Source organism: Equus asinus, chromosome 15 (genome assembly GCF_041296235.1).
Source record: "Equus asinus isolate D_3611 breed Donkey chromosome 15, EquAss-T2T_v2, whole genome shotgun sequence".
Classification (NCBI taxonomy): Eukaryota; Metazoa; Chordata; class Mammalia; order Perissodactyla; family Equidae; genus Equus; species Equus asinus.
This window is the reverse complement of record NC_091804.1, coordinates 4,926,293-4,939,553: the sequence shown is the minus strand read 5'-3', so window position 1 is coordinate 4,939,553 and position 13,261 is coordinate 4,926,293. Positions and strand designations below refer to the sequence as shown.

Here is a 13,261-nt window from a genome sequence, read left to right as displayed (position 1 = left end):
CCAGAAAGGACACAGCAGGATTTGAGCTCTGTTGTAGGAAGTGGCCTAACAGCGCATATAGAAGTTCAGGTGTGTCTTTACTGTCACACAGCTCTGCTCTCAGTGCTGGTTCCATCGTTATACCTACATGGCTATGGGCTCACAACCTGATTACTCTGGGCTTTGCTTTCCTCTGGCGTGCCAAAGGGATTATAACATCTACTCTGCAGAGCTGTTGTGAAGATTAACAAAAGTATTTAGAAACTTTGCCATGAATCTGGCCCAGCGGGAGTGCCCAGTAAATGGTAGCCCTTCTTCTCATTAATAAAGAAAGGGAAAAAGATGTCCTAAAAGTGCCCACAGCCCAGCTGGACAGCGAGCACTCAGGGCCGCTAACTGGGACTGTCAGGTCTCTCCAAGTCCTGCTGAAGACACCAGAGCATGAAATTCCACTTTCTTGTCACTCCCACCAGCAGGTGACAGCTATCTTGCTTGCCACAGGAGCTGCCCAGTCACCAGAGGAACCCCATCTGGCCACCAGGCTTGCGCTCAGGCTAAAGCCATGAGTGCTCATGCTATGGACAGCCGGGTTGTGGCTGCCAGAGGGGAAGCAGCCGTTGGTGGGCTCTCCTGGGAACCTCACAACACATTCAACATGGCTCTCATAAAAAGAACTTTTGAATCCCAACCTCTCTGTAAGGTAGGGGAAAATAAAGATGGGGCTAATTCAAACTAAAAATGGGATCTAGCTTAATGTCAAGTACACATCACAAACTGGTAATACCTTCAAAGTGACACCTATCACATTGATGGCTGCTTTCAGCTGAGGATGGCTTGTACACTGCGCAAGTTCTTCACAAATCCAGACCCCAAGGGAGCAAATGGCAATGCATCTTTTGAAAGAGAAGGAAAAGGAGGAAAACGCTCATGAAATTTAATGTATTTTCTTGGTTTTTTTCAAATGACAAAATATTTTAAATCTTTTTATATAAAGTAGCAAAAATTATAGATACATTAACAGAATGTCTTCTTGAGAGAGAAGATGAGATACTCTCAATAGGCTTTCAAATAGTATTTTCAGGACAAACAGAAATATTGGTAATAGTTAGCACATAAATACTTAACGAAATAAATGGTATATTTTCTGTTACTTGTCACAGCCCATATATCACTTATTTTTGCTGAAACTAATTTTTATTATATTTTATTTCTTCAAGATATTTTTGAGGATGAATCTTAGGAAATTGTTAGAAGCTGAGTTTGTAATGGTTTTCCTTACAATAAAATACACAACACCTACCACAAACAGAAGACAAATCCTGTATTTTATTGTAAAGAATATCTGAATACAACTTTCAAAATAAAAATAAATTTCACTGCTATTTCTTTTAAACAATGTGTTAAGAAAAAATATTCTTTAAGTTGCACAGTTCTTTAAAAATTATCTTAATTATCAATTTTAAATGGTAAAATTCTTTGAAATTGATATACTCCACTATCTTTTGCAATGATCAAAAACTCATATTCCTGTTAATTTTTTCTGAATGCCCATATATAAAATTAAAATACTTGCTCCCAAATGTGCTCACTTGCAGGATTCAAACTACAACCTGGAAGCAGACATTAGCTGTAATATGTACATGTTGTTCTTTGTAAGAAGAGGTTACATCCAGTGCCAATCAAACCAGAAATACTGTCCAGTTCTCCATACTGAAAGTTCCTTTGTATTCGATATAATTCAGCAATTAAAATCAATATACTTTGAGGTTTTAAAACCACCATATTCCACTGGATTCTCATCTGTTTAAATTAAGATAGACAAAGTGCTTCATAACTAGTTTACTTAAATGAATTAAAAACCCTTTGGAGACCATGTCACCATCCACCAAAATTTACTCAGTAAAAGCAGGGCAATGCAGTGTGCAAGGTGTGCCAGGCCCTTTTGTTTTTCTAACAGCAGCACGGAGTTCCACACAACCCTAATCCTCGACTTCCTCACTGTGTAGAATTGTCTAAATTTATCTCTCTTGCCTAACTCCTACCCTTATTCTCAGTCAAGAAACTGCACTTTGCATTCTTATCTTTGCAGTAATTCCCATGTATTCTATATTCTTTCCAAAAGCCTCTTTATTCCCCCCTCAGCTTAACTCAAACTGATTGTTCAACCCACTAAAATCTATACAACTTGGAATTATATCCAAAATCATATTTTCACCATTTTAAGACTACACATTTATTTTTTACAACCCATTAACCTATTTGTTAAATATAATTTGTTAAGAACAAACCTCTCTCATGTCTATGAACACCTGCATTACTCTGTAACCATTTAGCCTGGCACTATGGAGAATGTTTGTGACCCATAAAATGATTTTACAATCTAAACGACCCTTATTTGCCTTGAGTTTTAAACCACGCTAGCTTATAAACGGCTCTTTCATACAATTTTATCTCTTTGAAATTTATCATTTAACATTCTACTTAGTATCTTCCCGTTCTAATACTTTGTTACTCCTCATGTCTAGGAATTCCTGTCAATTAAGGTTCTCCATATTCCAAATACGTCCTTTGTGATCCCAAATGAGTTTTATCTACCAAGACTCTTTTTTTAGCTAATGGCAATACTATCTTCACTCTCATTCTGTATTCCAACACACTCTTTTGATACTATTTGTTGTTACCTCATATAACTCCAATTTATATAACAAAAATGCATTATTTTTCCTTAATTTTTCTAAATTATCACATAGTTATAACTATATTCTAACTTAATTATCCTCCATTTATTTGCAACATTGATCATATTTCAGTCTGCTTGCTTACATACACTTACATGGACTTAATTTCATTGTCTAACTCCTTTTATACACAGCTAAGGAAGACTGACAATATCACACATTTCTATTCCATTTTTAACTCCCCGAGAAATTTGGCTTTCTACGCCAAAGAAAAAGGGGGGGAAAAGTATTGTCAATATTTATTGAAGTTTTGAATGTGGTGGGTATGGGAAAAACAAGGATTTTCCTCAAGTTTCTGGATTGAAAATCTGGGTAGATAATGGTGCCATTTACTGGAAAGTAAGGGTTTGGGGTCAGACAGCAGACTCAAGGTTCAGTTATGGTTGTGTTAAGTTTGGATGTGCTAAGACATCCAAGTTGAGATGTCAAGTAGGCAGTTTAATATATGAGCCTGAATATCTAGGGGGTTCACAGAAGGGTCTAGGTAAATAAATTCAGTATCATCAGTTAGTAGGTGGTATTTAAAGTCTGGTTAGAATAAATAAGAGCACCTAAGAAAGTGAGGGAGAGAGAAGCAGACCAGCCCTGAACCCTGAGTCACTCTAACATTCAGGGGTTAAGTAGAGGAGGGATACCAGGAAGGAGCAGCTGTAGAGCTGTAGGAGCAACATCAGATGATGTTCTAAGGAATTGGCATTATTCAGGAAGAGGGTAAAGACAGACTAACTTCAGAATTAGGAAAGAGAAGTACGCATATTAAAATTTCTAAGGTAACCTCTAAAAGAACTGAGAGTCTGCAAATTCCAAAAATAGAGGTAATAAATGGAATGTAGAAAATATAATCAATCTGAAAGAAAAGAAAGAAGGAAGGAAGGAAAAAAGAAAGAACGCGAGAAAGAAAAGATAAAAAACCAAACGAAAGAAAAAGGAGAAAATCAAAGAAATATTGAGAAGGAATAAGAACAAAGTATAAAATAAGATGTAAGAAATACATCCAAATATCTCAGTAATTGTAATAAATGTAAATGAACTAAAGCTTCAGTTAAAAGATAAAGATCAAATAGGGTAAATGTATAAAATCAAGTATGTACAGTTTTTGCAAAGAGATTTAAAAAGAACAATATAAAAAGGTTAAATTTTAAAACATAGAAAATATTATTAAAAAATAGCTGAATCAATATCAGACAAGTGGCCTTTAACATAAAAAAATCATTCTTAAAGATAAAGAGTGTCACTATATAAATATAAAAGATTTGATCCACTATAGAGATGATAATTATAAACTTCTATGCAGCTAATAACATAGCTTCAAAATATATAAAACAAAAATAGGCAGATATACAAGGAGAAATAGATAGATGCACCATAATAGTAGGAGATTTTAACATCTCTCTCTCAGTAAATTATTAAGATGATGAAAAAAATTAGAAAGGATATGAAATATTTGAAGCATATGGTTAAAAAAATTAATGGACACATCTGGAGCACTGCACTCAACAAAGGGAGAACAGTGTACACATTCTTTTCAAGCATATATGATATATTTGCAAAAACTGTCTACATATTGGTCGTAAGGCAAATCTCAACAATTTCAGACTGTTATCAGTCAGACAACATTTTGGATCCACAATGCAATTAACTAACATATCACTAGCAAAACGATAAACAGAAATGACTGGCTGTTTGGAAATTAAGAAATATATTTCTAAATAAACCATGACTCAATGAAGGAATCATAATGGAAGTTGGAGAAAATTTGCAATGGAAAATATTACGCACCAAAACTTACAGAACTCAGATAAAGTTGTACCTCGAAATAAACATGTAGACTTAAACGTTTGTATTTGTAAAGAAGAAAGGCTGAGAGTATACTAAATGTGCAACTTAAAAAGCAAGAAAAGGAATAATGGAGTATAAAGAAAGTAGGAGAAAGAACATAAAAAAGAGCAGAAAGTAGGAAATAAAAACAAATACAGAACAGAGAGGCTGAACAAAGACAAAAGTCTATTCTTTAAAAAGATGAATAAAGTTGACAAATCTGTGGCAAGTCTAGTGAGGAAAATCAGGGAACACATAAAAAGTGTTAGAGATTAAAAAATGCATATAGTTACAAAGTGAAAGAGATCAAGGACTGTAAGAAGACAATGGACACATCCTGTATGCCAGTATATTTCAAAACTTGGAATGGACAAACTTCTAGAAAATTTTAGTTTATGTAAACTGTCAAAAAAAAAAAGAAGAAAACCTCAATATTCCTAAAATCAATGAGGAAAATAGTCAGTGGTTAACCTTCTCATAAAGAAAATACCAGACCTAGACAGTTTTACCATTAAGGTCTACTAAATACACAAGAACTTTAATTTTACAAAAACGCTTGCTGACTAAAGAGAATGAAACAATACTTCACTTATTTTGTGAGACTATATAACCTTGCAATTAAGCCTGATGAGGACAGGATGGTAAAAGAGAACTACAGGCCACGAACACGCATGTACATGCAACTTCCCTGAACAAAACATTAGTCAAACCAGATCCAGTACTGTATAAATGAAGCTGGGTTTATCCCAAAACGCAAAGTTACTTTAATATTAGCAAACTGATAACGAATTTATAGCTTCTAGTAATGGCAGACTAGAAAATTTAGACTAAACCATCCACTGAAGATAACTGAAGAAGTTAGATAAAATACAAAAAGAAGGAATCCGTTAAAATCATCAAAGAGCTAACAAGACAGTGACGGACGATAGGCTGCTAAACTGGAATGAGCCTAGACCAGGGAGTAGGGCGCGAGCCAATACCTAGGAGGCAGCAGGAGGCTGAGGTGGGCTTCTGCGGACCTCATGGGGTTGGAGGTTAACGATCAGAAAGGATAATTCCCTTTCACCAGTGCACCCAGCTTTGGGCTTTACCTTGGGAGAAGAGGTAGAAATTTTTCATCATGTAGGTGACCTGGGGAAATCTAGTGGTTAAGATTCGGTGCTCTCACCTCCACAGCCCAGGTTTGCCTCCTGGTCAGGCAACCACACCACCCATCTGTTGTTATCTTACTGTGGCGGCTGCATGTTGCTGTGATGCTAAAAGCTATGCCACCGGTATTTCAAATACCAGCAAGGCCACCCATGGTGGATAGGTTTAGCAAAGCTTCTAGACTCTGCTGAAAGGAGTCCAGAAGAAAGACCTGACCATCCACTTCTGAAAAGAATTGGCCATGGAAACCCTGTGAACAGCAGTGGAGCACTGTCTGATACAGTGCCAGAAGGTGAGAGGATGGCGCAAAAAGACTATGCAGGGTTCCGCTCTGCTGTATACAGCGTCGCCAGGAGTTGGAATTTACTTAATGGCACTAACCACAAAAGGTGGCCAAGAAAGCCTCACACCTTGGTCACAGACTGCTAGCAACCTCAGATGCCTGGCAGAAACAACCAAAATGTTTCCAAACATTGCCAAATGTCTCCTAGGGTACAAAAATCACCTGTGGTTGAGAATCGCTACCCTATATGTATACCATTTTTGTAAGTTTGTGGTTTATCCTTCCATTTTATTACTTATTAAAAATATCCGTGAATACATTCGTAATCTTGCTTTTTCTTACATAAAAGGTAGCATACTACATATAATCTTCTGCATCTTACTATATTTACTTAATAACGACACCTTTTTAAAAAATAAAGTACAACATCTTCCTGACATAATTCTTAGTATACTTTTTAGTATGTCTAAGAGTAATGTGGAAGAATAAGTGTTTTTTAACATCGACTGTTTACACATAAATGTGTGTCTTAAAATTCTAAAACAGTTTACCTTTTATTCAACATTTACCTTGCACATTCATTTGGTTCCTCTGTGGCATTCTTCAGTAAAATATTTATGAGGTAATGCTAAAAACACAAAATTAAGTAAAATAAAAACTTTGTTTCACAGTTGATTTCCCACATGTTCTGACCGTGTTCCAGGCAGTCAGGAGCTAGTGAAGGACCAAGGAGCTCTGAGAGGCTGCCTCGGGGAGAACCTGGGGGGAAGGAAACAGAAGGCTCGGAGGAACAGCATGACGAAGGTGGTCTCAGGCGGGCCGCCCTGGGCAATGAAGCTGGCCTAGAAAAGAGAGCTTCTTGGATATAAGAAAAACCTAGCAAAGCAAGTGAGGCTTCCAGATAGGAAAATCTCAGTTTCCTTTTACTTTAATTGGACTATCTATTGTACCCTGAATCACATAATGTAACCACCTACTACAGGTAGGCTGATTGATTGATTCCAGGATTTGAAAAACATTTTTGTTTGCCCCAAAGTCAGTTGAGAAGAGAAGAAATGCTTACTTTTATTCTCCAAGGAATAATGTGGAATTTCAAATTATTAGTAGTATTTAATCAGGCCAACAATGGGCTTGAATAGTTAGCTTATTTCAATTATTTCTTATAAATTCAACTAATGCACTAATGCAGCATAATTAATAAAATTATTACAAAGAAGGATTCATTACATACTTATGATCTGTAAGGATGACAAACAGATCTAATAAAAAACACCCAAGGAACCTATCAGTTATAATGGCAATATGCTCTGAGTCTAATATATTTAATCCCCCTAAAACAGCCTTCTGAAAAAACAACCATTGAAACATTAAATGATATAGCAAAACTTTCAGGGATTAGTAGATCAATGTATAATAACGGAAGAGAGAACCATATAGCTAGAGCTATAAAACGCTAAGCTTGAGATTCAGTCAAAACATCATGTACCTTGACATCTTTGGCTCCTGTAAGGACTTCATTAACCTCTGGCACTGACTGCAGTAGAGGGATCTCCCGGTAGGCATTTGGAAAACAGACAAGAGAACCAAGAATGGTGAGAGCTTCTGAACGAGGCGCCTGCACACAAAAAAAGTAAAACACATTTTTCTTTTTGAAAGTTAGAAACTTTAGATAAGTGACAACATGTTTTACTTTTTCATGATTTTGAGAGAGAATCTTTATAACTATCTTATCCTAGCTAAGAAATATCAGACTATGCCTGGTTATTTTCCACTAGGTGAATATTTAAGCGAGAGGTTTTCCTAAACGAAAAAAGCAAATTTCCAAGGAATGGAAAAGATCACTATACTTGGATATAAACAAGCATTGTGAAAACTGGTCTGCAGATTCATTTAGAGTCAGAAAAGCAAATAATTCAGTCTTGAGTGTTTTACCTTTTTTTTTTTTAGTCAATCTTGACAAAACAGGGTAAGTGATATCAACTTAATATTGTTTTACTGTGAAGAGAGTTAATGAAAATTTATAAGGAAGAGGGGTTGGGGCTAACTATCAGAAAGTAGAGAAGAAGAGAAGACACCAGCTACCATATGTCCTGTTTCACCAAGAACTACTTTGCAAAATAAGTGTCCATACAGGAACTGGGAAAGCTATAGTAGGAGGAGTCTGAGAAAGGGTCCACCTTGGAAAGACCCACAGGCCACATGGCACAGTCCTCATCTCATTCTGCCTGAGGAGTGATGCTGTCAGACTCCTAACCCCAGCAGCGGTGTGGTGCAAATGGATGCTCTCAGGGAGAGAAGAGTATCAGGCAGTCACTGATGTATAGTCTAGGCAAGAGTGATGACAGCTCCAAATGGGGCAATGGCATCAGGGATGAAGTCACTATATTTTTAATGCTTTACTTAGTTTTTTAAATATAAAGATTTGAAACTACTACAGCAAAATGTTAGGATTTGCCAAAGTCAGTTAGTGAGTAAAGAATTTCTTGTTACATGACTTCCACAATGCAAAACCCAGTGGTCACCATCCAGGCCTTATCTCACTTGACCCCTTGGTGGCACTGGATGCAGCTGATGGCTCTCTTGTACCTGGGAACACGTTAATCTTTTGGCCTCTGGGACACCTTTCTTGGTTCTCAAGGAGATCTGATGGTCTCTGTGCTGGAACTTCTCATTTCCCTCAGGATCTAAACTCTGGGATGCTGGGCATAGTTCTTTGACCTCTTCTCTCTTAAATCTATACTCACTCCCAAGGGATATCCAGATCCATGGATTTAAAAGCCTCCTACAGGCTGCAGACTCGCCGGCATCTCTCTCTAGCCCAGACTTCCTTCCTGAAGTCCGCATTTGTAGATCCAGCTGCTTGTTTGACGTCTCCACTAGGGGGTCAAGTAGGCATCTCATACTGACAGCTCCACCTTACCACGGAGCTCTGTAATTCTGTGTAACACTACTTCACCTCCATCATTCTGTCCTCTCATCTGCTGCCTTTACTTTTATTTTTAAGAAAAATTTTAAACATAAAAGTAGAGAGAAGGTTATATCCATATACAGTATGCAACACCTAGATTCATGATTTTACCACTCTTGCCTCATCTATCTCCTTTTCACTTTTTCATTCCAACATTAAATATTCACTTAAAAGTTTCCACTTTCAATATTTTAAAGCAAATTCAAGACACTGTGTCATTCCACCTCGTGTTCTCAGCATCCCTGCTTTGGGTTTTTTCTTTGCATTTGTCACTTCCTGATACATTAAATATTCATTTAATGTTTGTGTCCCCTGTGAGGCGAAGGGGTTAGACAGTCTTTATCACTTCTCTACCCCATTGGATGCTCAATAAACACTGCCCTGAGATAAGGGGTGGCTGCTGCTGTCCTTATTTACTGAGTGAATCCTGATCACCTTTCTCTGCTTCAACATCACTTCCTCCAGGAAGACTTTTCTAACGTGTGTCTTCCCTTCCACCTCTCACCAAGCAGAATTAACTACTCCTATTTTGGTGCTCCTCTGGGTTCTGGATGTGATTCTATTGTGGCCGCTAGAAACTTATGTGCAAACAGTAACACTAGTTTACATGTCTGATTCCTTGAGGGCACGGATCCGGCACATAGTAGGTCCATGGTAAATGTTTCTAGAACACACCTTGCTTTGTCAGTCCTCACTAACTGCTGTCCTTCACCCACTAGACAGTCTTGGTTTAGACTTCGCTGGGGTTCGTCTCCCTGAGTGAACTTGAACTACGATGTAGCCTGTGACTTGGCTTGCACTGTGGACTTTTAGATTGAATGCGAGACTATATAATAACTGGATACAAACATTAGCTCTTAAATAAAATAAAGAGTTGTTACACAGCTTTATTCAAAGAATGTAGTAAATCTAGATAATATTTTTGCCTAAGCACTGAGCCTATTGTGAGCCCCAATTAACAGACAGGAAAATGAGGCCTGCATGCTTAAGTATATTGCGCCCAAGGATATATAATCGTCCAAGGATAGTACAAAGCAACGATGGGATTCAACCCAGGTCTGACTCTATGGAGCTACAGGGTCAGGAACAGGAAAGGAATTATCTGTAATACTCTATCTTATGTGAACACCACAATTTACCTGTTCTATTATTGACGGACATTTGGAGTGGTTCCAGTTTTTGGCTACTAAAATGTCTCCTGAGCACAAGCTCCTACCCATCTTTTGGTTACTTGTGCCTGCATTTCTCTTTCCCTCGTTGCCTCAGCAGGGCAGATCTATATAGAAGGGGCACTCCAAACTTGTGATTAACTTGTGTTAACCAAAAATTTTGACTGAGCAGATATGCCCTACCCAAACACCTCTCACCAGTTCTCCTATAATTTTAAACCTCAAGTTTACAGTAAAAGAGTAACTCAAAGTAATTCAAAGAGTCACTGTTCCCTTATGTAACTCTGACATTCACATTTTAATATTTTTTCTCTCCCTTTTTAAAAAATGTTTCGGAAGGCTCCTTTAATAGCTCATCTAGCCAAAAGATAAATTTTCATAGAGGATGACCACCACACATGATATTATCTCTAGAAAAGGTGCCAACATTTTCACAGGAAACTCTCATAGCGAGTAAAGAAAATTTCAGTAAAGAAGTATGACTTTCCTTCCTGCATCCTGTAAGTTTTCTCAATGTTGTTTTGAATGGTTAAAAATAAATTTGAAAGTTCGTTGGTAATGATTATCCTAAAATATTTTTCAGAAATAATGAAATATGAAAGTTGTCATATCCTCTACCAAAAAAACAGCTGAACAAATTCAACATTTTTCTTCTACTTTCCTTTTCTTCTCTCATGCTTCCCTTTTGCTCCTCTTTTCCTTTCCCTTTGTTTTTTAATTTATCCTTACAAGGAAAAATGAGTGCTTGAAAATACCAGCATGAAATACCAGCTATACAAAATATTAAAAAACAATTTAATTTAAAATTCAGGGTTAGAGTTTGAATATACCCGGCACCAAAGAAATAAGCAGAACTAAAACGTAACAATGTGTCAAACAAAATTTAGGTAGCTAGATACTCATATTGATTTCAATACAAGGCCCTGGCAAATGGTAAAGCTAATTTTATTTATACCATTTGAAGAGGAAAAAGATGAGCCTGAGCAAATAATGGCTGTACAGAACACAAACAGGAAAGGCCCTTTAAATTTAAAAGTATAAGAGTATTCTCAGAAGGCATTAGGACATTGCCCTAATAGTGGAGGTAAATGCAGAGATTACAAATAAATGTTTTTTGTAGCCCTAACACTCTATTTGCTTCTAATTTTTAGAATAAGAATTCTGCCAGTTTTATTGCACATTATTAAGAAAATATATATTCATTTTCTTGTTAAAATTTTAGTGTTCTAACATTTTAAGAAATATTTTCCATTAGACTTACAATAACCAAGACTTAATAATAAAAAGAAAACCTCATTGATAATGTACACTTAAAATTCTCTCTTTACTACAGGCATCTATGCCACCATTTACTGGAAAATGCTAATAAGATTCTAAGAGACAAGTCCTGCTTCTGACTGTGTAAATGTGCTGAAATATTAGTGAGGATATGATTTCTCACACTCTGGCCTTTCGATGAAACGCCTTTCCAATACGAGTGTGTCATCTTATCCTACAATTTCACACATCAGCTGCCAGGGCATCTACCCGAGAGCCCAGTTTCACATTGCACTAATGAGTCAACACCTGTTAAGAGTGGAGAAATCTGAACCTTGTTAGTGCCTGTGAAGCCTCCTGGGAGTTTGGATGTTGAGCATTGTCATACTCACCGCCAGCATGTCTGTACTGAGGACCCTGGCAGCGGCCGTGATGAAGTCCCCCACCAGCATTGAGAAGCCAGGCAAACCCAGGGAGAAAAAGCGGGGTGGACAGTGCCTTACAATGGTATTTAAGATATCCTAAAAGGGAAGATAAGAAAACACAAGTGTAATTTTCAGGACCAAAATTCCAAAGTAGTCAGTTTGCCTATACATATGACTACTGTACGATAGTCTAAGACAACACAGAGGACAGAAAGTTTTCAGTGAAAGGGGTACTAATGTACCCATTTTACAGGGTAGGTAACGGCGACACTAAACTATAAGACAACTTGTCCAAAATCCAAATCATGGCACTGGGACTAGACACTTCTTCCATCTTCCACCTAAAGGTGAGCCTCTTGGACAAGCTACAAGAATTGAGGTAGATATATAAATAAAACCTCTAAACATCTATAACTTTCAATTTTCAAAAGTTAAAGCATACTGTTACATTAAAAAAACTTAAAGTAGACAAACAGATGAGGACTTTCACTTTTTGGGTGATTCCCTGTATTAAACAACGGGAATGTATGGAGTGCCACGGTAAGGTGACTGCTCATACTCTAAGGTCAGGCAGTTGGTGTGGCTCTGAGTGTGATCATGAGGTGCAAGTATAAAGCGTAGCCGTCACCGTTTGCACAAGGTACAGCATGAAGATCATCAACTGCTCAGACACCTGGTGTTCCTGTGTCTGTAATGGCTTCTTACTGGTGAGTGGCTGGCTGGCCCCTGCCCACCGGCTTTGTTCTGAGGCAGTAAACTCATTCCAGCTTGTGGCAGACCAGAGCTCCACTAGTGGACAGTGTTCATGCCATCCATGGCCAGGCCACATCTCTGAGGCCATCTGTGTTAGTGTGTGTGCAAGGGGGATTATTAAGAAAACCACAAATTTCTTTTATGCAGTTCTAGGCCATGCACATTAATCAAACGTACTGAGGTACGTTAGTATGCGACTTGTGGTTACACAACATACAGTTAGTCTCAGAAGATAAGGAAGAAGCAAAATGCAAAAAGAAATCTGGTTTCTTTTCTCAGATTTCAGTGTGGCTATTTGGAAAATCCTTTAAAATAATCCCAATTTAATTTCATTAAATTAGAGCAAAGTAGTAGCAACACGCTGAATTCTAACGTGTTAAGATCATAATAAAAGTAACCTCACTTAACAACTTTTAATCCTGAAAGAAAAATTTTGTGTGTTCACAAAACATTTTTTTCTAAGTAAAGACTTATTTTTTTCCTCATTTAGTTTCCACAAGTCGTATTGTTTATAACCTTAAAATGACTGTACAATGCTTACTCTGCTAGAGCTCATACATGGTAAATAGTTTAGCAAGTACTAATTTGAAGTTAGAATTTCAGCAGATTTTTTCCTATAGCAAAAATAAATGACACATAAATAGACAGACAGATAAAAGGAAGGAAGGAAAAAAGTAAAGAAAACCCTAACCATGCTTCTTCCAAGTTAATGTTTAAACCTG

General features: G+C 37.2%; 1 protein-coding gene across 10 annotated transcripts in view; it reads right to left on the bottom strand.

Moving 5' to 3' along the window:
• The window catches only part of RALGAPA2 (Ral GTPase activating protein catalytic subunit alpha 2), a 319,858-nt gene that overhangs the window by 129,796 nt on the left and 176,801 nt on the right, over window positions 1-13,261 (bottom strand). For all 10 annotated transcript variants that reach the window (XM_070485498.1, XM_070485497.1, XM_070485495.1 and 7 more), the window contains 4 exons: window positions 11,754-11,882; window positions 7,454-7,582; window positions 6,537-6,595; window positions 764-872 (listed from right to left, as the gene is read on the bottom strand). In XM_070485498.1, the coding sequence (XP_070341599.1) occupies window positions 764-872; window positions 6,537-6,595; window positions 7,454-7,582; window positions 11,754-11,882 (426 nt within the window). The remainder of the gene's footprint in view (window positions 1-763; window positions 873-6,536; window positions 6,596-7,453; window positions 7,583-11,753; window positions 11,883-13,261) is intronic.